The sequence below is a fragment of the Bombus bifarius genome, unplaced genomic scaffold (genome assembly GCF_011952205.1).
Source record: "Bombus bifarius isolate JDL3187 unplaced genomic scaffold, Bbif_JDL3187 scf7180000007990, whole genome shotgun sequence".
NCBI classification, from domain to species: domain Eukaryota; kingdom Metazoa; phylum Arthropoda; class Insecta; order Hymenoptera; family Apidae; genus Bombus; species Bombus bifarius.
Genome location: NW_022884371.1, coordinates 1711827 through 1738231, shown reverse-complemented (window position 1 = coordinate 1738231; position 26405 = coordinate 1711827). Strand labels below are relative to the sequence as shown.

The 26405-nt window shown below is 38.5% G+C and overlaps 3 protein-coding genes across 3 annotated transcripts in view; 2 read left to right on the top strand and 1 right to left on the bottom strand.

Annotated features, from left to right (window-relative positions):
• LOC117205449 overlaps positions 1-16108 on the top strand; it is a 24913-nt gene extending 8805 nt beyond the window's left edge. Inside the window, exon 2 of the mRNA XM_033443833.1 lies at positions 15731-16108. Within this exon, the coding sequence (XP_033299724.1) occupies positions 15731-16108 (378 nt within the window). The remainder of the gene's footprint in view (positions 1-15730) is intronic.
• LOC117205441 (transcription factor kayak) lies at positions 15780-26405 on the top strand. The gene is made up of 3 exons (XM_033443826.1): positions 15780-16254; positions 23428-23868; positions 24456-26405. The coding sequence occupies exons 1-3, from the start codon at positions 16186-16188 to the stop codon at positions 25050-25052; spliced, it is 1107 nt and encodes a 368-aa protein (XP_033299717.1). The 5' UTR covers positions 15780-16185; the 3' UTR covers positions 25053-26405.
• Positions 19011-22913, bottom strand: LOC117205444. The gene is made up of 2 exons (XM_033443830.1): positions 22467-22913; positions 19011-19788 (listed from the first exon to the last, which is right to left on the bottom strand). The coding sequence occupies exons 1-2, from the start codon at positions 22560-22562 to the stop codon at positions 19480-19482; spliced, it is 405 nt and encodes a 134-aa protein (XP_033299721.1). The 5' UTR covers positions 22563-22913; the 3' UTR covers positions 19011-19479.

Here is a 26405-nt window from a genome sequence, read left to right as displayed (position 1 = left end):
AAATGGCAGGTGATGGTTATTCGTAATCAAAATCATTCAAGGTACGTCTGGAACATCGTGTGCTCTGTATTTCAGCGGCAAAGGTAGATTTTCTGTTTCGCACAACCTATAATGTATCTGATTGGTAATTAAACGAAGTTTTAACATTAGGAATTGAAACTCGGTTAATGTAAAATGAGAGCTACTTAATGTAACATGAAACAGGATAAGGGAAAAGGAAAAGTGGCTTAAACGACTATATTCTTACAGCGTTCTTCATTCTTTCCTCGTTCATCGGCTGTTATGGAGAAGGAGAAAAAGGACGTCTGATGATCGTCGAGGCGTTCATTAAGAGACGAAGCAACGCCCATACAGGAATTTGCATGAAAATGCGCAAAAAGCGGAAGTTGTCGGTTTTTATTTTCGGACGGCTTACCTCAGTTCCGCGACGCGTATACGCGGAGATGAGTCATCGGGGTCTCGTGTAGTTTAACCAGCGATTTATGAATGAAAATCCGCGCACGTGTCGCGTGCCTGGCTCCCAGTGCCGCGACACGCGAGATCGCCCTCCATTATTATTCGCGACGCCTCGTAAACATGTCGATTATGCTGCATCGCTCCCGCAAGACATCATCCGGTACCAGGAAAAACGTTTAGAGATGCGATTTCTCGTAAATACGTGATACGGCTACGTTTCTGTCGCGGCGATTCTAACCATATTCTCCGTTTCTTTCCTTCATCTTTTTCTGTTTCGTTGTTCAACCTCTTGGCGCTACCGAGAATTATTATCCAACTGCGCTCTACAATAATACCAGGCAGATCAAATCCGGTATCGTTTGGTTTTAACATCAATGCAGTTAAGAGGTGTAATCTAGTTGAAATCGAGTTCGCTCAAAATAACTTGTACGGGTGATTTAGTACGAACAAGTGGTTAATAGTTGTTTAAGCATTCGACTCATTTATTTAGAATTTCTTTATTTGGATTTCGATTTTTATTCCTACAATATGCTATAGTCGAATAGTGTCCTTGATACGAATCTGATCAGTAAGTGCGGATGTTTCTAGATTTATAGAAAATTTAAAGGTGTAAAAATTTGTAGAACGTGCATGTCGTAAAACAAATATGTAAAATATCCGAGGTGAAGCGGTTAGTGAGTAACATGAAACTCCACTTAGACTGCATTGCTCTAAATATATTTGCAATCATTATGTTACGAACGTACGTAAACATACGCGGTCTATCGAGTCGGAAAAGAAGAGAGATTCGTAACAAATCCACTGTATTATTACAAAACCATCGACAGATTCTTTTCCTCGCTCAAATTAACAGATAAAAGAAATCGCGTGGAAGAAATGTCTGCATTGCGAAACCGCGTTTAATGCGCCAAGCAAAAACGTGGTTTCGCAACACAGATCCAGCGTATTGTAGAAGCAAATTGCTCGAACCTGCCTTAGAAACTCGAACTTCGTAGGTTTCGTATGATTTTCACGATACTATGATCGTGGATTTTTATTATCTTTTTTTTCCTCCTTTTTCTTTTCTTTTTTTTTTTTTTTTTTTATTACCTTTTTGTTCACGTGGATAGCGAGACGGTAATCCGGTGTAGTCGACCTCGAAAGGAGGTCGATTCCACGGAAAGATATCTTGCGTATGAGTGACGTCAATACGTTAACACTTTCCCCTTGAGAATGCCTCGAATGGATGGGGGATCTCTTCGATTTCAACGTCTCCACCTTCGACGTCCATCTACCTGTCCCGGGTTTTTCCCCTCGATTGCGAAATCTTCGATAGATTAGAGGCGATTTCGATGTTTCTTACGTTGTATCTGTTTTCTTTTTTACATCGCACGCCAACGGTTTTCTTTTTCCTCTGACGCAGGATGATTAATGAGTGGGAGCATTAGCTGACTAAAGTGCAGATGATGTTTTGAGTGATCAACGTCGATTTTTAGAATCTCATAATTGCGATGGAATTTTAGTTTGAATGTTCTATTTTGAAGGAATCTTTCTGCAAAGAATTTTTGTGGTAATTTTTTTGGTAATTAGGAGAAGTTTTGTTTTGTTTGGAATTTCTATTGGCAATTGTTTATCAAAGATATGGCGTGGTAATAGAAATAGGATCATACACGATTTTCAAAAATTTACTTCGCTGTATTTTAATTTACTTCGATGTCGTTTCTCTGTATTTTAATATACGGAGCGCATCGGTGCAACTTCTGGGCGATTCGTATCTCATTCGTGGACGTGTATGAAGGAAGAAGCTTCACGTTTAATAATACCGTTACATTATCTTATTTTCCATTCCAAACATCGTGACAAACTCCATCTTAGTCACTCTGATTTAATATTCCCCGAGTTTCAAACCCTATTCAGTTTGTCCTTCGAGGAACTGGCACCGTATCGTCCTATCGCCGAAAAGATTCAAAGATTTACGTTCATAGTCCATTGTTTCCACATCAAGATCCGTCTGTTCCGTAAAATATTTAACATACGCATCGGAGTCGTTTTTGTCGCGCGAGGAACGCATAGGCTCACAAAAGATATTATAATGGAACTCTTCTAGAAATCTTTTATGAACGTATATATCATGTGTGTTATACGAAACATTTTGAAATTTCATTGCTGCTATTACTATCGTGTTTACATTGATAAAGTTTGTAACCAATCCGGTAATGCAAGATGTTTATCGAAAGTATTTAAACAGCCAATTATCCGTTATGTTAATAAGCCTCGACATTCAATTTGACCAAAGAATGTTATTCATACTTTAGATTAATTTTTTACTAAATACGTATATACAAGTTTACAATAAATACATATTTGTAATTTCTACATACAGTTTCGGATTGGTTTCAAATTTAAAATTTGAAAGTGTGGAAGTAGGAAGAATGCTCATAATGTGAAATAATACATAAAATATCCAAAGTATGGTGCTTTTTATAATAGTATAGTAATATATAATTTAGTTATAAAATATAACTATAAATAATTAATATAATATAAAATATAATTTATATATAATTCAGTAGATACACCAATTTTCTACCAAACTTCTATTTCTATAAATACATTCTGGAGAATATGAATTTGTAGAAATCTTCCCAGTTTAATGACAGTCGTGTCTCGTTGCAGCGGTAATGAAATTTCATAATGTTTCGTATATCACATACAATATGGTCACAAAAGTTCAAATACTTTCGTGAGCCAGTGTAGATATGTATTATGTGAAAAAGAACGTGCGTAGATACATATCACGTGCACCCATCTGTCGTGTGACCCTTCTTGAAATTGATTTGCTGGCATAAAAGAAGAAACGAAGTCTTCTTATTCACAGCTGCATTCTTCGTGATGCTCGGGTAAACGAAGGAATCAGGGCGGCCTCTAAGCTTCGTACGCTGGTTATAATTCAAAAAGACTTCGTCTCCTTTCCATCTGATGGTATGATAAAGTGGTCTACCTATTCACAGGGTGATGCTCGCCCCTATAAAAGGCGCTGTCTCGTTTAAAAGGTCATGGAACCCAGCGAGCCCTTTTGGGTCTCTGCTGATACGTGGGACGAGAGTGTATCCAATTTCGTGAAACTATTATGACCGTGACGGTCCGAAGTCTTGCTGGACGTCGACAAAAAGGACGTGGGTGCTTTAAATGCGGTACTATACCGAGTAGTTCATTATGGGCTAATGTGTTTTGGAGTTAAACATTGCTATCTGAATGGGTAGAGCTTGGATGTTTGGGTGAATGCTTGTTTTGTTAGATAAAACGGAAGTTTAATTTTTTACTGTTAGTTAATTGTTTATATAAGAAGGTTTTTTTCAATGGGTCGCCGTTTATTTAATTATAGAGCGAAGTGGAACTTTCCTATTAAATGAAATGTTCAAACAGTTTATAAATTGTACGAATTCCGATCAACCACACGAAACTTGGATTCTAAATTATAAATTCATACATATTTGCGAATTATTCAAACCCATCACAGAACTCACCGTACAAAATTGTTAATTCAAAATTCAAATAAAATTCCCGTAGTCAGCATGACTCAGCGAAATTACGAAATGAAAAGAGCTACATTTCTATATCGAAGAATCTGCCAAACGGACCAAACCGCAGCGGAACCCATTAAAACTAATTAGCTTGTTCTTTGTTCGCGTGGAAAAACGCGGTGTCGCGTGAGAAGGTCGTTGAAATAGTATGAACCGAGGAAAGTGGAACGGTTTAAAAGGATGAAAGATATGGATGGGAAAAGATGTGCGTGTGGAGGTCCACACGTAGCCCGGCATTATGCGCGCGATTATGTAGGTATTCTCATCGGAGAACGCCGAAGTGCAACCAGTCGGAAATGCCTGAACGATTGCGTCACTGGTCAGGAATTCACGGACCGTTCTGCCCTCGGAGCGTTTTCTTTTACGCCCGTGTTCCTTTTTCCCCCCCCCCTCGCGATCGCGTTGCCGTCCTCCTCGTACTCTCCGTCCTTCGTCCTTAACGTCCTCACGACATGCGCGTGCGTAACATTATCCCGCTGACCGTTCTTTGGCTTTGTGTACATGTAAGCGGCAGGCGAATTAGCGCGGTAAAAGGGTAGCCATTTTGTGTAAGTAGTTGAGGAAGATGGTGAAGATGGAGTACAGATGAAGTTGCTTAGTCTTCTTCTTTTTTTCCTTTCTTTTATCTCTAGGGAGAGTAAAATTGCAACTCCCGAGGGATAATGATAGGTATAATAGGTATGGTTTCTATCTTTAATTAGATCTTTTACTTTGACTTTCTGCGATTTTAGTGTAATTGTAAAAGTTGCTTATTTCGTTTTAATCGAAGCATCAATTCAGAAGGTATCTACGTTGGATACTTTTCTTGTTTTCTTAATTTACGTATACCTTCGAATATTGAATCATTTTTTTATTTATTTAACTTGAGCATAATTGCAGAAAAATATATATATGTCGGAGTAAGGTTGGAATCTCCGACATATATATCTTTAATTTTTTTAATTCGAGTACGGTTCGAAAGGATAGATTGAACTTTATCGAGCAAATTAAAGTTTTCATCTAATAATGCTGTTCTTACTATTTGAACATTGAATTAATAAAGGCTCGAGTGCGGTGCATTACAGGCGAGCAACCTTGCAATTATCGAACTACTCCTCGCGTGATCACGAGCCACTTTTCTGCTAAATCATTCAAAATGTTGTACTTGGATTTAACAACTATACCAGCCATTGTAATAAGAACGTTGAAGAGCCTTGTCTCGTCGCTGAATCAGCGATTCTTGAGAAATTTGAACCTAGATGATAAACATTAGGAAATTCCGCAAAAGTCAAGCAGAAATGTGAGCGAATTTGATATTTCGCTAAAATTTTTAATGTAATTGCAAGTTTTGCCTAGAAAGTAGCAATTATGTACCGATGAATATAAGTTAATGAATCATTCTTGGCGAAAAGTAGGCGATTAAACATCTTTGAGGATGAATCGTCAGTTTCGCAAGAATCGTTATTCTGCGTCACGAGAGATCGATTACATGATTGCCGGATAAAGACGACATTAACACTTACAAATTGAGAATGGGGCTTAATCCTTTGGGTGCATTTATCTCGTGACAAATCGTTCCATATCGTACTGTTATTAATGTTACGTACTGTTAAAGATTTAGAAAAAAGAATTAATATTTAATTGAAGAAATTTATAAAAGTTCAACAATAAATAATTTTGTATGACAACGATAAAATGGTACGACAATAATAGATCTTTTTCTTCTGAAGAACTTTAACTTCTCGAGTGCTGCCTTTGGTAATATTATTCATCCATATTTGTTAAATGATAATAGACAAGTTTCGCTTGTACAGTGTTACATAGCTTTTTAAAATGTTGTATATGTAATGTAAGTACGAGTTAGAATTTTGAGGTTATCTTCCATAGTATGCATATCTTTTGAAAGGACACGGCCCACTTCCGGAGGTACAATTTTGGTAATCGTGAAGAGATAAAAGTTTTTTTGCCCAAAAATTACATTTCGATATAGCTTGACAAATTGATTTTACAAAATAATACGCAGTATGGCTTAAAAAAAATTGAATATCTATATACAAGTGTTCCGTGTCAGCGCGTTTTTCTATAATTTAACGAACTCTCTTAAAAGGTTAAAGATCTATCGTTTTAGTTTTTTCACAATGTAACCCTTCTTATCATCCAGTTTCATAATTGAAATACAGAAAGACGAAACACACCAAAAGAACGTTCTATAACAACTTTATTAACGATCAACGATAGAACTGACCTATATGAAGCACATCCGTAAAAGCGATTCTCATTACCGCGATAAAACTAGTACGATATCATGTGAACGCGAGCACGAATAAGGACAGGGACGTGACGTGCAGGGAATTTCCAAAATTACCCCGGGAAAGCCCGTTCTCCGTCGTGTCGTTCACCTCTGAACGTAAAGCACGCTCTTGAGGGACCACCATCGCATCGTTTCTTGCTTCTCATTCTTCGGCTTTGTCCGGAGTGCGGTGCTAAAAACAGTCAGTCAGAGCACTTTGTTCTTATCTACGTCGTTTTATCGACTACTGACAGACCAGTCCAAGTACTTTGTGCCGTATAACGAATGTGATACATGGTGTTTGTCAAGGGCATGCGGAAGGAACGTCGCGTGGATTCTTCGTGTTCTGGATACAGTAAAACGTCGATTATTCAGGCTTTTGATTTACCAGGCTCTTTTAATAGTAGAAATGTACTTTTCGCTATATTCGAACTTCTAGTTAACTCGTGTTACATCCATTGGGTCATTTGCGATCGGATACAATTGTTTCGTAAGAATACGATTCTAATATAATTCTAGCCATAGAATCTAGAAAATACAATTCTATAAATCTGTAATATAATTTTAACAAAGTATTTATAGAAAATATGATTCTGTACATTTGTAATCTTTGTAATTTTATTTGTAAAATAATGTAATCCTAGCTGAAGCACCCAGCAAACATAATTCTATAAATCTCTATAATATCTCCCCGTTATAATGAAAGAACCTAAGAAATATAATTCTAAGTCCCTTCGTGTGTTCTCGCATAATGAATTGTTTCAAACGTAGATTCAAGCGTGTTTGTTTGAGAAACGATTGTAAAGGGTGCGCGTTACTCGTGGAAAAGGCGGCGTGCGACCAACAACGAAGCACTGTTCTCAATGGTAATCGTTAATCGAGACTCAGGAAAGGCCAGACTTCAATTAAGAGCCCTAGATGCTGTCTGAAGAGAGGCTGGCTACGTTGGGCCGGACTTAAATGAGATGTGAAAGAAGAGTATGCAGCTTTATGGCTTGGCTTTTGCATTTTACATTTTTCTACGTGTGCACCTATCTGTATACGCTTGATGGAAAGTTAGCAAATTTTATGGATCATTGGGGTATAATTAAGTCGAGTACATTAGATCATTAAATCGTTGTACCTTAAACGTCGATTTTAGAACAGAAAATTATTCGAATTTTATCGCCTTCGTACTGTGGAATACAGAAAAGATAGAACAATTAGATTTAACTTATTTCTTGTCAAAAATTATAGTCTACACAATGTTTGTTATGTAAATGTTCAGATATAAAGAAAACTTTTACGTAATCGGAAAGAAAACAGTTTATCAGAATGTAATAAATACTTCAATTTCATTAAACTTTACAAAATTGTAGTGATTTGGGTATGTTAAATTTGGCTGTGTGATAAGTAGGTCTATGGGAGAAATAACGGCGGAACAGAATATTATATAAATTCTTGAAATTCTTTCATAATTATCAGATATTATGCGTTAGTATCAAATATTAAAGTAGAGCAACGCTGACGACATGAGTTAATATATTTTAATTATATGCTTTTAACTAAATTATATGTAATTTTAATTATATGCTTTCAATTAAATTATATATAATTTTAATTATATCCTTTTAATTAAATTATATATAACTCTATATAATTTTAGTTGTATTTCATTTCATAATATATCAACATTTTGGTCGCTATCGTTACAGTTTTTTATGAAAACACCACTGATTCCCTAGAGGAAGATTTACCACAGGAACGGTTTACCATACGGAAGCCATCCACAGGCTTCCACCAACAAGATAACCGACTTAAGAAACCGATCTTGGAAATGAATAATCCCCTCTTTCTTGTGTAGGACACGATGTTAAACACAATTCTAGTATATTTAGTATACTCTAGTGAAGTTTAGTGAAAACGTTTACTTGCACAACTATATAGATACGAGGAAGAAAAATGATATTTCTGTTTCGGTAAAACTTCTCGGAACGCGATCGCGTCACGTGTGTCTTTCGAGCGGGACTTTCAAGGCGATGGAAAGTATCGACGAAAAATAACGGTCCCAGGAGCGATAAAAATCGAGTCGGCGATGTTCTATATTTATGGAATAATTCGTAGAAGTCGCGTTTTGAACCGGAAGAGGTCCTCGAGTATGACGCAACGACACGTGCTCGATTTCGATTTTCCTGGTACGATGATTCTGTGACTTGTGCTATCGAATCCTCGTGACTCATACGTAGTCGGCGCCTATTTAGTAATCAGATGTCTGCGGACGCTGTTAATACATGCGCGTATGTACTTGATGCATTTATGTAAATCCCGTGGATCGTTCGCGTAGTCTATCGATGTCGATCGATCGAGTCTTTTCCTAGCATGATGAAAGGGGCCACGTGACTTGAAAGCGATAGCCATTCGCGTTCCTTTTATGCCGTTCGGAAAAATCCCGAGATTTCCGCTTTCGATAACGACGAGCGCTGTTGATATGTCTCTTGCGATATGGTTAATATACTTTGATATTTAATACGTCTAAAACGTTTAGTCTTGTCGCATAAATATTACACAATATATTATTACATATATTTATTTTTTATCTATTGGTCCCAATTTTATTCGATTTATGATAATTATATACATAGATATACGTATATATTTTAATATTACAAAGGAGAAACCTGTGTTACGCAAGATACGATTCCGACAATCGAACTCTAGCTGTCGCGCTGAAACTTTACTCTCGTGAGGTACTCGGAAATGCCAAGTATTCCTGAACGGCTACACTTCCCCGAAATTCCCCCCCAAAAAAAAACCTTGAAACACGATGGCTTAGCGTGATTGAAAGATTTCTGCGATTTCTCCCCGTGTTTGAGAGAGAACCATCTCTCGATCGCGTTTCGGTGGCCGGAATGAAGTCATCTCTTATCCCGGCTAATGCAACCTCTTCCCTCGTGTGGCTGTAGTCTCTTTTTCTGTGTTTTTATCCACGAGGATTCTCTCGTCTCTCCTTCGGGTGTTTCACGTGCACTTGTGTTGCTGGCGTATCCTCTCGAGAAAAGAGTCGAGCATATCCGAAGATAGCCGAAGCTGCGAGGCCGAGCCCGACCAGGCGACCATGTGGTGATAGCGCGATGACAGAAGCAGTAGAAGCACTGTCAGTGTCATTACGACTGCCGTTGCGCGCGGTTGTTCAGCGAAGTTTTGTACGCGTCTCTCTTTTCCTCGTTATCTTCTTTTTTCTCTCGACGATTTCAATGAACGCTGGCATTCCCTTAATCTCGTAACGATTCTTCGAATTCAAGAGTTCAAATCGAAATCGATTTCACAGAATAATCGACGTTGTTCTGTCTGTAAACGAGAAATTGTTTCTGTACATCGACTGCGTTATTTTAGTACGCATAGTCGATATAGATTTCGTGAACAGGCACGAGGTCGCGAGGAGCCGAGGATTCGAGGTGAGTTCACGCTTTTAAAAATTCATTGCCATTTTTGGTGCGTTTACCAGTGGTCAACTTTTTAAGCGTGTCCTGCAAGCGTGACAGCCGTAACGTTACGTTATTGTTGATGCACGCAAGGAACGATTATGAATTCCGCGATAAGAGCTCGAGGCTAAATGACAAAAAGCGAAAGAAAAAGAATCGCGGACCCGATCGTGGATTCGAAGTATTTATGGACATCGAACAAAGGATGGTAGCTGGATATTTTTTTTTCTAATAGCATCGTTATCTTGTTTCCTGGCTGATAGCCGGTGCTTGTGCTTTTTGTTTTCTTTCGCTCGATGCACTTTAGACTCGTCACAGTTGGCTTCGTGCACGTGCCTCTTCCCACGTACATATAAGTAAGCTTTCACGAATCGGCTAGTAGTCGGGACTCGAACTCGAAACCTTGACGTCCCGAGTCGATAATGTTCCCGGAAATACCGTACGTGTTTCCCTTTCGTAATTACCGAATAACGCGTAAACGTCGTTTTAACGGTCTCACGCGATTTTATTTTTGCTATTTTACTATAGATAGCATATCTTGATATACGTATGTATATCACGAACTATGTATATATATTGTAATAAATCCTATGTTCTATTCTCTATACAATTGTATTCTATCAGTAAAATAATTTGCAATATAAGCTATTAAAAAGTACTAATATATTATATTATCTTATATGCGATACATTATATGTCAACTAACTATATTAAAAGTATTAACATTTCAACATCTTATCGATAATATACAAATACCGAGATAAATGCGTGAGTCATTTGAAAATTTGTATAGAATTTGTTATAATGTTTTGCAAATATTTATGCGATCGAGTAACACTATAAAAATACCTATCCCATTTCCCTATCTTTTCGATAGGAACCAACGAGTGTCTACAGTCTACAGCATAGAAAATGAACTTGTTCGTTATGTAACTTACATGGTATAGCACACAACGGTAAAAAAGCGTAACAAACGGGGAAAGTTGTGAGCGCGCAGTCGATCGCCGCGTGTTATCGTGTTTACATTCTTTGTTCTTTGTCCAGAGCTGACGGTGCATCGATGTTTGCGCCGGATCGCGCTTTTTAGCGTCCGCTTCCTCTAACGTTTCTATATGTGTCGGATTGTCGGGGGAGAGATATATTCCTCACTGCAAACGGTCCGATTTTTCACGAGCTTTCCATTAGCCTCGGTTAAATTTAAACGCCTCGACCACTCGTTCTCTTCGTTATGGAAAATTTCTATCTAATTTTTAATCTGTTAACTAGGAAAGACGTAACTGGTGTTGATAATCTCCTGGGTATAATATTATGTTTATGTAAGGATTTTTAACGGTCTATTTTTGTTAATAATGTATCATATCATATCATACATTTACAGGCATTAAAATCGACCCAATTACAATTGATTTGTCTTCGCGTACTTCTAATTTCGTGATTATAGAAACTTCTGATTAAAGAGCGACTCGGTTAATAGATCAAGTTGATATCTGTAATTGCGTTATTCTTGCGCTACTAATTGGATATTGTAGCATGTAGTTCGGATTCGTGGCACTGATTAGGCCACGTATGCATTTATGTAGTCGTCTAAAACAAGATGATGCTCTTTTGAGATTTTTCTTTCCTAAATTTTACTTATTTGTTAATGTGTATGTGTATATGTATATATATAAAAAAGCTAGTGTATTATAATTTTTATAATGAAAATAGAAACACGATAAATGGATTGTTTTAGTTAATTCATGGGAATTACGTTCCAATAGTGGAAAACTTACATTTGTAAGTTATATTTTGCATATTCGTATGTAGATAACTTCTGGTTTTAGAATTCCGTGTAATTTGCGCATAGTATTACTATTGTTTCCCTATCGAGCTCGTAGATGAAGAACAGCGAGGCAAACGGAATAAATGATTAGAAAATTATTCCACTATTAAGTTTTCTGTTTCCGAAGAGGACTGGCATATAGGAGATTGTGATTCGAGACGAGTACCCAGAGCAAAGAGTTTCCTAACCTCTACGCGGAATTATTCTTCTCGCTTCTTTTCATGTATCGTTTCCTTATATGAGAACGTGAAACGAGAAACTAGTTTTGCATATTTTGCATTGCATAAGTGAATCAACAACATTTTAACTTCAGTTAAATTTAGATTTCAATCTAAATTTGAACTTGCAATTGAATTTTGGAATTTGAACATACGCTTGAATTCCTAGATTCGAATATGAATCTGAATTTTAAAAGTTGAATTTCATTTCGAATTCGTGCTTTCAAATCTAAATTCCGTTTAAACAATTGAAGTCTTTTGAATCGAGCGTGTTGTAATGTGTTCTTCTTTCTTTTCTTTTTTTTTTTTTTTTAACATTTAGAAAGGACTCGAAAAGTAAAAACGATTTCCTTTGTTATCCAAGGCCGCGTGTCCATGTCGTGCAGCAGTCTGCCATGTCTTTTTTTCGTTTCGTACCACGATAACGCCTCTCGGTCCGCGTACCAACGACGTAATTGCGTTATTATTTACCACGTAATAGCAACCGTCGCGTAACGGCCACGCAGAACGAGAGAAAAAAAGAAACATGTCCGTGCACATACGCCGGGAACATAGCAATAACGAACGATAGATTATGCGAAACACGTAACAATTGGTCCATCGAAGGGGGATTAAAACATGATTAGAAATTGGAACGCATTCTCAACCATATATGTAAGAAATGTTATTTACACGTTCGATTAAGCTAGATAATTGCATCCGTATCGTTGTATACGAACTATCGCGTATTTTATTCTATCTGCGCCGTTTCGTATTGTTGGTGCTTATCGCTCATTGGTCGTCTACCAGATAGCATAGAGAATAATAGAGAGAAACTACGAGATTAAACAAATTATCGTTAGATTGCGTTACTAGCAAACGTAATGCGGAGAAATCGTTCTTCCGCCGAAACCTGTAATTAGCCGGGGAAAAAATAACGATAACTACATTGTTCAATCGTAGAAGAATCGCCGTCGCAATTTGTTTGGCCGGGAACGCGTCCTTGAGTCGCCCACGGAGCTGAGTTGAGCGCTCCGATGATCTTGGCCTGACATTTCAATGCCCTCCGCAGAAAGGTTTTCGTGGAAAAATCGTTGCTCCGTCCGTTATGTCCCGACCGCTTGTGCACCGTGTTCATTTTGTTTTCAGACGCCACGTGCGAGAGCGTTTCGGTCTGATCGTCGCATAATTAACCAATGTTAAACGGGCCTGCAGCATCTGATCGTGAAAACAAAAAAGCGAAATAGAATTCAGAACAGATACCAAAGATCGCTCAGGCACACGTTATGTTTACCACCTTGTACCGGTCTTACAATGGATCTCTATGTTATTACGTAAATCAAAAATATCCATTTGAGAAAAGATATCGTCAGTCGGTAATAATCGATGCAAATGGACCTTTGATTAGTCAATCTTTGACCACGATCTTCTTACGCAAAATCAAATCGTTTCCTATTTGTTGCGCGTCTAGTTTGACTAGATGAAACATCTAGTTAATGTAAAATTGTATTGAAATGAGGTAGGCGATCTCACGGAACGTTCGATGCAAATTTGTCGTTCCGGCGAACAGTCGAACGGTTTAGATCCGCTAGTTTCCTGTTAATTGGACGCCCTCCGTGTTCTTATCGGGGCCGGGAAATATGCTGGCAGTTCCTGGAATTTGAAATTGACGCGTGGGCGGAAGGGAAGGCATTGAGGTATCCGAGGAGGGTTGCTATAGTTAGATTAATATGGATAATAGGTTATAACGGAGAGCTCAGTGTATTTCGCGGAAATGTTTATTTCTGCAAAAATTTTATTCATCTCGACAAAAATCTATTAGCATTTTTCAAGTCATTCAATTATTTCGGAATATTTATTTTCATAGATCAAAAGATAAATATTTTTAAGCTGGTGTTTTTAATGCTACTTTTGAAGAGTCAACTAGAAGAAATGTTTTCGTTACACGATAATCTCTATTTATGGGTAACATAATAAGATACTACGGGCAGTGTTGCATGGTGTTTTGTGTTTAAAAATTCCGAGCACTACTGGCTGATAAAACACCGGAGATTGTTTATTGAAATCTGGCTGGCACACATGTTTTCGTATCAAGTCGCGGAGATAAGCTGGTTTTGAATGTCCATCTCGTGTTCACGAGCCACTTCGTGACTGGCTGGGACACGTTTATTTCCGAATGACGCAAAACAGAACAGGTTTTCCGCTACCGCGTAGCGGGTAGCGTATTCTAATTATCGTCATCTCTCTTCTCCTCCTCGCGTGGTCACGACAGACGCGTTAAAATACTCCTTTTAAATAACCAGTCGACTTGCTTTGTCGTAAACAGTAACTGCTAATCGCCATATTTTCACCAACGTTACAGAAAAATACCACCAATAACACGACGGAAATGACGAATACATTCACATTTCGACATTTTAATCGTCATGATAATCGCCGTTGATGTAGTCCCAGACGCTTGTCAGGTGACCATGCGCACAAACATATTTTCAGAACTAAAGGAAAAAGCTGCGGCTATGGTGGCGCTGTGTACGCATCTTTAACGAAGCGATGTATACGAAGGAAGCCACATCCTGGAAACGATTCACGCGATAAACGATAATATCGTCCAAACATGCGTTTCACTATCGCATCCAACCAATTCCAATATAACGAGTAAAAAGCTTATTCCGAGGAATCTTACTTAACAGAGATTACATTATGAAGTCGAGGAATCGATTAGTTCGATGAAACAACTGGTGCGAAATTTTCGTGAAGTTTTCGGGATCGGAATGTTTCTCGGTTGGGTCGAGAATTCTACGAAGAGACCTCTTGGCCCCTTTCCAAGACGACGAATCGCGGGGAGGCCGGCGTCGACGACAAACGACGCTCCACAGGTGTTTAAACTTAGAACTCGGGTTAATTAAGATCCTCCAGGCGGACGCGCAATTGGGAATTTCGGAGATGCTGGGAAAAGCCACTGCTCTACTGCGAATAAGCTCTCAAGTATCAGCTGGTATTTGGTGTTACGGCTGTTTTCAATTTGTTTCTTGCTCGCAAGTATTAACTTGTCTGTTGGTAACGCCATTAACTAACTTCAAACCTAATAACGTATCCAAAGTGATAAAATTTTATGTTACTGATTATAGCTTATTCTAATTTTATATATCAGTAATATATCAGTACATTTTACCCTAATTCTATATGTATGTTACTAATGATATTTTATTCATAAAATAAAGTTAATTCGAATATTTGTATTTTTAGAAGGGATATGCAAATTTCTTAGACCATTAGCGATTTCAAAGATAGCGTGTGCCGATACTTGATATTTTCGCAGTTAGTAAAGGTTTCGTCGCATTAGTATAAATCTTTTGGAACGCAGTGGCTACAGATAAATCGGTAGGAGCGTTAAGTTGGAAACTTCGGACCATTACGCGATTCCGAAAGAATGTCACTGTTGGCGAGCGGGGAACAATGGAGAAAGTCGTAAAGGCACCCCTTTCTTATCTCTTCGGTCATAAACTTTGGCTACACACTTGCATTAACTACCAAAGGCTTGTCTTCGAACACTTTCACGAGTCATAAAACGCTATGGACATAAATATGATATTTAAAGGGAAAAATTAAAATCCAACGACGGGGATTTGAACCCGGGTCTCTAACATGGTAGGCAACTCCGATATCAACCGAATCATTCAGTTCTGATAGTCTTGGCTAAAAAATTAGTTTGTAAAAAAGTTCTTAGAAAATAGTTTCATTAAATTATCTATAAAATAACCTAATTTAATCCGTTCTGAATTTTTGACAAATTATTTTTCTTTAGCTACATACGGGAAATAACGAGAAAGCTCATCAATAGCATGTTGCAGATTTAAAGAAGGGCGCGGAAATCTCTCCCACCTTTTTCTCGTCTGGCTCTGTCTTTCTCGTCGTCTCTTTCTGTCAAGCGCACATACTCGAAATTCGAAGGTTATTTTTAGATTAGGTTTCCTCGTCGCGTATGGCCACGAAGAGCAGAACGGCATCGGCAGGCTCAGTGTAAGAGAGGCGTCGGTGGAGGACGCAGTGGTGACGAACTCTTTCGAGAAGTGAGAAGAAGAGCGTGTACGAGGGAGGAGAATCGAGAGTGTAAAACAGAACAGAGGGAGAAAGAGATTGAGGGGAGGGGAGGCGCACACCGACGTCCAAACGATCTCTCACGAACGAACGATCGACTGAAATTACTTTTTTCTTACATTAAGCCCCTAGATTCTTTTTCGTTAACCCTCCACGAAAACGAGTTCGCTCGTACTTTCCTTTCGACCCTGCTTCCTGTATTTCCTATAAAAACGTCTCCCTTTCCTTCTCCTCTCACGTGATTTTTTATTAATTTTATTTATTTATTTCTATCGACGACGAAACGAATAACTGAACGAATTAACCGATACCACGAACTATGGCAGCCACCGCCATGGATCCAGTCGACATAGCTAATATCCTCGCGCAGGAACTGCTTTATCAGCAGGTAATCCCCATACATGTTGCAGATTTTTACAAAATCTTCCACTTTTATTCTTTCATACTGTACGACGTAAAATTGTTCTCAATGTTTTGGGGGCAAACCGTTTTTCGTCGAAAAACTAGTAACAATGTCTAAGATATAGGATTTACAGTGATTAGTGTGGTTTTAACCCTAACCTAACATAGACACATAACCTATCTAGCGCTGTCAAGCATATGCTGTTTTTGTTTACGACCAAACAAATGACGGTGTCATTAAGCGAGACTTGTTGAAGCAGCTGCTAGATTTATTTTGAAAGAGACGGATACTCGACTAAAGCTGTATCTTCTACCCTACACCAGTAAATAGATCCAGGCATTAAACAGTCGCTACCGCGTTCGGGTCCACATGTCCTCTAAGTAGGAAGCTTGAGAAAAATCTAGAAACATTGAAATCGTGTACTTAGTTAAGTCATATATCGTGACAGACTTAAAACCATACGAGTTGTCTCGTTGTTTAGAAACTTGTCGCGATAAGAGAAGCGCGTGTATTTAACCGCATAGAGGGAAAAAAGAGTCTGTTTAATTCACAAACGGTCAGGCCGCGTGTGAAAGCAGCGAGTCTAAATTTAGAAAATCGCTTAAAAGATGGTACAATACGCTTTTGAACGGATAACGTGTCTACTGCCTATCGTTGTCGGATAGATCACGTTCGATTACATTGTTCCTTCTCACAAAGTAGCATTCTGTTTGAAGAAAACAGTCTAATGTCTAAAGGACCTCGAGGGGCTTCGAAAGCAACCGTCTAAAATAAACACACCACTTGGCAGGCCTCCGAAATAGTCTTTCATTCACGTTGTGGTGCACGGTTCGAGTCGAGCGAGCCAAATGAAGTCGACTCGAATTTGGAAAGAATTGTAAATTGGCGAGGAACAACGTATCCACGTTTCATCGCGTTCCTTTCGAGGCACGCGCGCGCGGTCCTGACGCGAGCACGAACGCGATTCTGACGCGAACACGAACGCGGGAAAGGAAGGAGAGATGCGCGAAAAAAGAAACAACATGGCGGTCGCGACGGATGAACTTGAAGGAGAAAGTCTATTCGACACGCGAATGCCACACTATCGAGCTGCCTGTTAACGTATGTGGGGCCATTATTGCAATGCGGACGAGCAGGGATTGTGCAATATTGTGCAATAACGATTGGAAGTTCCACCGGCTTCGATGAAACAAACAGATCGTAAACGAATGGTCAGGTTGCGCATGAAACCGCGGAATGAATATTTTTACGTACCCGTAAAAACCGCTGAAACTATACCACGTGTCTTTGAGAAAAACAGCCGGTTGAAAAAAGTAACCTCGATGCTCAAGACGTGGCGCGAATATAGTGCCTTGTTAAAAGCTTAACCAATATCGCATACACACTACCGTCAGATATGTTTCCCGATATTCATAGTTCTCTCATCTGCTATTCGGACATTGAACAATAGTTTTATCAAATCGTATTTGACAATTTTTTGCCAGTTTATTAATTTTCCTAAAGTTTGACGAAACTGAAGTATCTATAATATTATGATAAACTATTTTTTTAAGTCATGAAAATTTTCTTGTATCTGTAGTAGACTTCTAAAGTAATTTATTATAGTAAATAATTTTTATATATTTTCTGTAATGTACGTATTATTCCAATGGTATAATTATCATATCTTAACAATACAGTATGTTAGTTACTTTATATGTTCCATTTTATACGAGTCTTGCGCATTACCTCACTAAATGATTGATATATCCAATTACAATTATTGTATCGCTCCCTTATATTCAAAGTGAATTTGTTTCAATCTATTTTCCGCGGTATAAAGTTACGACGCGTATGTGCAATGCCTGGAGAGCAGTGGTGGTTCACCGATTCATCATCTATCTCTTTCTAATTAATCTTTTCTTTATTTTACTATCTTTTCCTTGTCTAAGAAAATGTTGCGCCAATATCTGACTGCGGTATGTTTCGCAATGATTTTCTGGTTGCTGATATCGCCCTTTGTCCGCTCGTAACGCGGGCCCAGGACAGATTAAAACAGCAAACGCATCTATTTATAGAAAGAGTGGTCGTGTGTGTTGCTCGGATACGTTATGTCGCGCGCGCGAGCACACTGCGTTCGTGCGAGTTCTCTCTCTCTCCTTCTCTCTCTTGTCTTTGGTGTCGAACACAACGGGAAGAGAGAGAGAGAGAGAGAGGGAGAGAGAACAACTACATCACAAAACGGAAGACGTGCTGCATACCAACGGCGACATCGAAAAAAAACCACATTGCGCATCTGCGTCAAATATTTCTGTGTATTTCGTTACGAGGGTGTCATTGGGGTTGACATTTGCCGACCATTATATCCGTTTCTCTACTATCTTGATTTTTTGTTATCGTCTGCTACGTTTGCATGACCTTGCTGCTTGATTGATTTCAAAATCGCAATCTCTCGGCGATAATTGAAATGCTGTCCTCGTAGAGATGCATGTCAATAATTGTGTATTGTCTTGTAAAACATTTCTTACTCCATAGATATTGTGTTCATATTAACTCTAATGCGATTCTCGAATTTCTATGTTTCATTTTTCCTCTCATTTTAACAAACAATAAAGATTTATAATGTTTTAAAAAGAATACGATGATCATTCTTTCTTATTTTATTCATATATGTAATATTTTTTATCATTACTCAAGTGGATACAGTTGGATTGTAGGTAAGCAAAAGAACGCAGCAAAGTGAAATACGTATGTATGCTTGTTGAATATTAGTGGATATTAGTTTTCAGTATAGTAAGCCTATCTATGATGTAGTTACACGATGATAATTTGCGAAGCAAATATCTATCTATTTACCATAAACGTCTAGTCAGTAGTAAAAAATGGAAAGCCTGATTTATTACAATATTTGTTGCCTCGCGGAAAAAAACACGTAACGCAGCGATCAATGTTTCTGCATACCTCTCATCGCGATTGGATTAACGATGCACGATGCGGTAGATACTAGAATCGAGAGTAGACAGCTATTTCTAGAAACAATGCATATATGTATGCATTTTGCCGTTGCAACATGTTAATGCGGGACAATATATTCCAGTAACTATAACTACCGCATGAAAAATACGATTCTTAGGACTCTCATAGCTTTATATAATTTTGTTCTAACCTAAAAAAATGATTAATAAACAAAACGTTTGACACTTATATGAATTTTCTTAAAAATTTCTTTATTTATCTTTCTTCTCTTTTTGGATTTATTTTAATATTAGTATGAATTATTATCATCTTATGATAGATATTTGAGTAGAATAAACACGAGTATGATGGACGGTGTTGTCGATCGAAAGCATGTCGTGACGCGATCTTCGGGCAGCCGTTGACTTGAACCTGCACAGACACGTCTGACAAAATGATACAGAGTTCATCCACCAGCGCCACATATCGTCTGACATATTCAAACTGACGATGCACGGTAAGGTGAACGGCCCGTCGGTTAACGAATGTGCCGTGGCCGTGGTAATAATCGCAGTCTCGTGACCACTAAAAAAATTGATAGCGCAAGCATTTCCTTTTATTAACCTTCATTCACTCGTTGAATTTCAACTTTTCAAATTTATATTTTCTTTTTTTAATATCCGCAGTCATTTCTTTTTGTTCCATCAAAATTCTATATTTAATGGCATAAGAATTGATTTTGCGGTAGTAAGTTATCATATAATTAACGCTAAAGGTGGACTCAGTAATGGACAATTGATTGCTTAAATAATTTCATAAGTGTATGTGTACAACAAATATCTTGTAACTTCTATATACATTTTCATATTTGTTTCAAACTTTGTCAATGTGATCATGATACTTGTATCTTGTCATATGTCATACAAAATTTTCATAAATGTTTAATACTTTTATGAGTAATTGATGATTAAGTAATAGGAATTAAATGCAACAAGAATTGTAGAATCATTTTATCGCTTTCGCAACGGATAAATACAAGTCGACTTAAGATGGTAAATTCGATAATCCTCCAGTGCAAACAAATGGATGTCGCTTTTTGTGTTTCCTAGATAAACGAAATCGAGTATATCGGTTTCCTTTTCTTTTCTTTAAAGGGTAAGTGTGACACGATAAGGGCCACACCTTTGTATCTTTTTTTCAATCTGATAAAAAAAAAACCACAGTTATAGCTTATAAGAAGTAAATAACGACTGATAAATTTTCACGCTGGTAAATCCCTCTAAATTTATCAAGCTTTCAATAACTACAGTTTATAACGGAACTGCTTTTTCTCGAAATGGTCAGGGCTGTAAATTTCAGATCGTGCCAAATCGAAAAATCATACAGAGTACGTATGTATACGTGACAGCTTCCAAGTGCATATATCGTCTGATTTATGCGCATGCACGCATCAGCCACAGCTTACAGCAAATTACAAACTCGTACGAAGGTCGAGACGATGAATTAACCCCGTCTAACCTAACTTTTTATACATAAAATAACGGAAGAATATTCAAAGAAGAAATTTAGAAGATTATCCAATTTGTGAATAAAAGAATGGTTTTAAAATCTATGAAAAAACGTGGTTTTCGTAGATATATAAAGGAATAGTATCTGAAAACTGAAATTCCAGAACAGTGTGACGCGCGAAAACGATTTTGTAACGCCTAAGTTTATCGCTCCGAGCATTCCACAAGTTTACGCGCGAACAGGGAGCGGATAGGTGGGTGAATCTTGTGGGTGGGTGATTACTCTTCTGTTAAAGTCGCTACCCGTTGGTATGCTAAGTAATTTTAGCGATGACACACGCGGCAGCGTGGTAGCCCCGCGATTATGAATCGTAATCATGTTATAAATACATGCATAATAAATTCTCACGCAAAAGTGGAGGAGTTCTAAGCCAGCTTCTTCAAATATGATTCACAAAGCATATTTGCATTTTGACAAGTGTTAATGAACTGATAGACAATAGCACACAATTTAGAATACATATACATTTCGAAAGCTATATAGATAGGTGCAAGGTTAGTGATCTTGGTTCTTATTTCTATTAACGCCAAAAGGTTGTTCAACTGTGGAAATTAACGTAGAAACGTATCACGTTGGTAATGTCACTTAAAAGATGACACCGTTGTAACTTGAACTTTTATAACCTGTTTTAAAGTTCAGCGAACTTCTTTTTGCTTTACCTAGCGAGAAGCAAAAAAGAATGAGAGATAAAACGTGGAGGAGCACGACATTGAGTTAATTACGAGATTAGACGCGAGATGTCATCGATGATCTATCACGATCTTTCCATTTGAAGAATCTCGATGTGCAATTCCTGTGCAATGATGCTTGAACTCTGGGAAACGTTCAATTCCTCTGACGTGCGCTATCTATCCCGCGCGAATCGGCCTTCGTTAACGATCAGTACGGCTCGTAATTTTAGAAATGATAGACCTCGGCTGTTTGGTGTCGTTGTCTCTCGTCTCCTTATGAGACTGAAGGTCGCGATTCTTCTCCTTCCTGCGTCCTTTTGTGCTTTCTGGGAAACGTGTGCGTCGGGTATAATACGTCGCGCGCGTGTCCCCGTCTGCCGATTGGTCGACGCGATGGCGAACGCGAGGTTGTCGCTACGTGAGCTGCGATTCGAGCCAAGTCATTAATATCGTCCGTAGTTGGAGACATACACACTTTTATAACGTCGATGAAATCCATCCAGTCGACCAATTGTTTCCGCGGGCGACTGTTTTGGTTCGTGTCACGGAATAAACCAATTGATTTTTCGATAGCTAAATCGATGGTTTCGATTTCATCGCGTGGACGGAAGAACAGACGACACGACAGGTGGCGCGTTCTCGTCGATAGTACCCCCCAGACGATACTATACCACACACACACACACACATATACATTCATAACGTATTCTGTGCACGTGTTCATACTTAATGCCGAGAGATTAACATCACCTATTGTTAATATCGTATGTTACGAGAGTCGTATTAAAATTACGGTTGACTATCACGTAAGGCCATTAAATCGATGTAACTTTTAAAAGGCCCGCCACTGCTATTTTCGAACGCAAGGTAACCAAGATCGGAACATGTAAATAGAATTCAAAACCGAAGATTATAGAGAAGGGAGGAGACCGATCGTGGTGGATAATTATTAGGAACATCGCGATAATTCGTTGTAATTTTAGCGATGATGATACCGAACGATAAACATGTGTACTTGCGTACCTTGAAACGAGCAGCCCCCAGATGCGATCTAGTTCGCGCCGATAGCTTATCGACTATTGGATCACGGATATTTTTATCTGAAACATCTCGTTGCATTAACGTTGGTTCGCGATATCAAAGCGAAAAGCGAGAAATGATAACGTTGATGGAAGTACATATCGCGTACCTTTCCGTTACCGTTCCTTCGTTCTCCCCGTATTTTTCCTTCTCCCTTTTTCTTCTTACGGTTATTGCGCAACGCCCTCTTTTTCCATGGAACGAAAGCGGTTATTGGAATCGGTTTCATTGCCTAACAGCACTTCGTCGATAATATGACCGACGAACTTCTTTTATATCTCGCCGAGCAATAAACGAGCGGTGATCTAACGCGCAATTCGTTTGAAAGGCAATCGCGTTCCGCAGACGAAAAACATCGGTTTCCTAACTGTTTTGTTATCTATCCGCACCTGGCAAACTCGCGTTTTATGCTCTGTGTTGCATGGTCATCGAGTTGCGCACCAGTCGCTCGTCTCTCACCTAAACTCGTGTATGTATATATGTGTGTATACGTGTGCTATCATTGCCGTCACTGAAAACCAATATATTACATTAGTCGTTATTTTTACACGTTTTATGCTGATTCTACACAATAACGAGAACTAATGTTTAAACTGTAGTTAATAAGCATATTTTTCTGCGGTTTAGGCAAACGTAGTGCTATTTTTGGTGCAACAAATATTGAAATATACTGAGGATAGCTCAAACGCCGTAATAATAACGAAAGTTTAAACTACTTTTTACTCTAGCTTCTAATTAAGGTGTCAGTCATGTATTCTCTTTAATAATTAAATAAAAATACAGCCAGAAAGAAATCGTTGCACTGTTTTATCCACTGAGAAAATATTTGAAAAGCATGTACTTTGAATTAAAATAATAATCATGTGACATCAAATTAATGTGTTGAAATCTTTTATTGTTGCAGCTTGTTTCTCTGGACGGACTACACAGTGGAGTGCCGACGCGGACGACACCGACGTTGACGCCAACGACGCTCCGGAGCATCGAGCAAACATTTCTAGAGCTGACCAGCGAGTCAGCGTCGCACAGTCGCGAAGCAGGGTTCGTGCCACCGTTGGTGGAACCTTCGCAACCGACGCCGGCACAAACGCAAAACACGGCGGCGCATCACGTTGTTACCACCACCGTTGCCGCCCCTGTGGCCGCCAATACCACCCTCGTGGACAGTCAACAGACACAGCCACAACAGCCAACCAGACGCAATATGGGTGGCAGAAGGCCTACCAGAACGATCGGGATGACCCCCGAGGAGGAGGAGCGAAGACAGATCCGCAGGGAAAGAAATAAGATGGCAGCAGCTAGATGTCGCAAGCGGAGAATGGATCATACCAATGCCCTGTTAGAAGTATGTAATTGATGAAATCTATTCTGAATTTAATCCTGCTGTTCCCCTCTGAAATAAATGTTATATCTCAATAGATATTGTTAAAATATAGATACTTTATAAGTAATTGATTTCAGTATTGAATTCAAAGATAGTAATCTTACTGCCTTTTGTGAATTTCATGAATAAAAAATATATATTTTAAGATAGATAGATATCTTCAGAAGATATCTGAAGAGATACAAATACGAGGAAGGGAAGAGAACAGCAAGGTTATCGTATCATTCCATTCCATATTTGCGAAATTACAATTGCTGTTTTTTCTGTAATTAGATTTCCTAATGAAAGAAAGAAATATTCTAACGTGGAATATTAATTTATTGACTGCTCCACTGTTTTTGTACAATTCTTAATTCAAAATATGTACGTGTGTACAATCGGTGGCATACATTGTCACTTGTTTTACGTGGATTGGAAGTATCAGTGGCTTGAAATAAAAGTTCATATGTGCAAGATAGACTATAATGTACACTGTATGTGCTAATGTAATTCAAATATTAAGTTGAAAAAATGAAACACGAATTAAACACGACTAATTCATTTGACAGGAGACTGAGGGTTTGGAGCAGAAGAAACAAAGCTTGCAAGAAGAGATTCAGCAGCTACAGCAGGCGAAGGACGAACTGGAATTCATCCTAGAAGCTCACAGAGCGGTCTGTCGACTTCGTTCAGCATCTCCTCCGGATGTGAAACCCGTGATAAAACCAGAGCTTCCGACGGAGGATCAATTCGCCGCTGCGGCTGCAGCTGCAGCCGCCGCAGCTGAAAGCACAAAGCGCGAGTCGGTGAACGTCGCAACGAGACCGAATAGACCGAATTCTTTGCCGGTTGGCTTCGACAATAACAATCGACCAAATTCCCTGTCGATCTTCAGCGAACCAAAAGAAAGGCCGAACACGCTTACATTTAAGACAGTCGAAACACCATCATTCATGAAACCATCGTTGGACGTAGCGGGGATGCCGATCACTACGCCAACTAGCGGCATAGCGTTTAATTTCGAGTCGTTGATGGAAGGCGGGACCGGCCTTACTCCAGTTTCAACACCATTGATACCTTCTTGCTCGACGCAGCAAAGAAACAATCTGTCCGCCGTCGATCTCAGCTCTCCGGATGCAAATCCACCGAAGCTAGTGAGTTTGTGACGCCAAGACGACCTCGATTACGGATCGAACGAGGATGATCCCGAATGAGATGATTTTATAAAATGATGTGAGATTCTGGTAATTTTTATACAAAGAAGATTTTCTGCTAGAACCACACATCGTGAAATTCAGTATTTGCGTTTCTGTTATGGATTCACGCATCGTAAAATAAGCTTGTCGAACACATTTCCATCTCTGTAAGAACTTTGGTAAAATTATCTTTGAGGCTAATAAAAAGGAAAAAGAATAAAAAAGGAAGAAGGAAAAGAATGAGATTTTCCTTGTTAGTAGCGCTTTAAGAACGCATTAAACCGCGTGAACTTTTGGAAGAAGAAGCAAAGTATGTTTTTGCATCATTTAATTGACACGCGAGAGTGTCTAGTGATATATAATATTGTATATTATACGTAATTGTATTTAACTTTTGCGAACGTTTTTACACAGACGAATTAGGATTGTGCAAACCATGCATCGTAATATTGCAACAATTTCTTTTTCTGTTTTTTTTTCCTTGTAAGAGATTTTCGTCGTACCCCGGCGAAAAATTTCATTTTTTACCAATTACGTAACATCGACCGAAGAGGTATAGCGTTGTTTAGGAATTTAAAACGTTCGATTTTAGCGCTCAAAACCATTATGTAGATTAAGGAGGACGCGTATACGATGGCCATCTTTGATTGCGCTCATGATTTTTCACATCATGTGTATATAGCACAATTCAAGGCTAACGAACTAGCGAATTGATGACGAAATGATGTATGTGTATATACGTATACACGTATATATTTTTTATTGAAAATTTGGTGAATGTTATGTGCCTCGTATTTACGATAAATAAAAACCGCATCGAAACCACTTGCGGTTACGCGTATTAACGGAACATTTTTATGTGCAACTGACGTGTTTGCAAATCTTTCACCCTATAAATGTAATCCCTCCATACATATAATATATATACATACATATATTTTACTATGTATGACATTTTTGCATGATCTTTAAGCAATATTAATATATTTATGCGCGGCTGCTGTTTACGAGGCTGGCCGGTGTTATTTCGATAAGACTTTTTTCTTTCTATTACTTTGTTCTTTATTGTTTTCTTTCCTTTTTTTTTTTTGTTATTATATAGAACTACGCATGTGTATATACGTATTCTTAGAGAAAGAAATCGTTTTACGAGCTGCTCGATTTCAGTCACGTGATCGGCGGCCGCGATAGATGATCGTAAATAAGAAAAGATGATTGTAACGCATCACCGGTAAATGCTGCAATATATTTTGATTAGAGCGAACGAATAAAGGAACGATCGAATATGTAATTTTGTCCAAGAATAATAACAAAGTGTTTTAA

Coding starts and splice junctions, on each gene's coding strand:
- LOC117205441 (XM_033443826.1), top strand. CDS start 16,186: ATGGCAGCCACCGCCATGGATCCAGTCGACATAGCTAATATCCTCGCG. Junction 16,255..23,427: donor AGGAACTGCTTTATCAGCAG/GTAATCCCCATA, acceptor TTATTGTTGCAG/CTTGTTTCTCTGGACGGACT. Junction 23,869..24,455: donor ATACCAATGCCCTGTTAGAA/GTATGTAATTGA, acceptor TTCATTTGACAG/GAGACTGAGGGTTTGGAGCA.
- LOC117205444 (XM_033443830.1), bottom strand. CDS start 22,562: ATGCAACGAGATGTTTCAGATAAAAATATCCGTGATCCAATAGTCGAT. Junction 19,789..22,466: donor TGGGGGCTGCTCGTTTCAAG/GTACGCAAGTAC, acceptor CAATTTTTTTAG/TGGTCACGAGACTGCGATTA.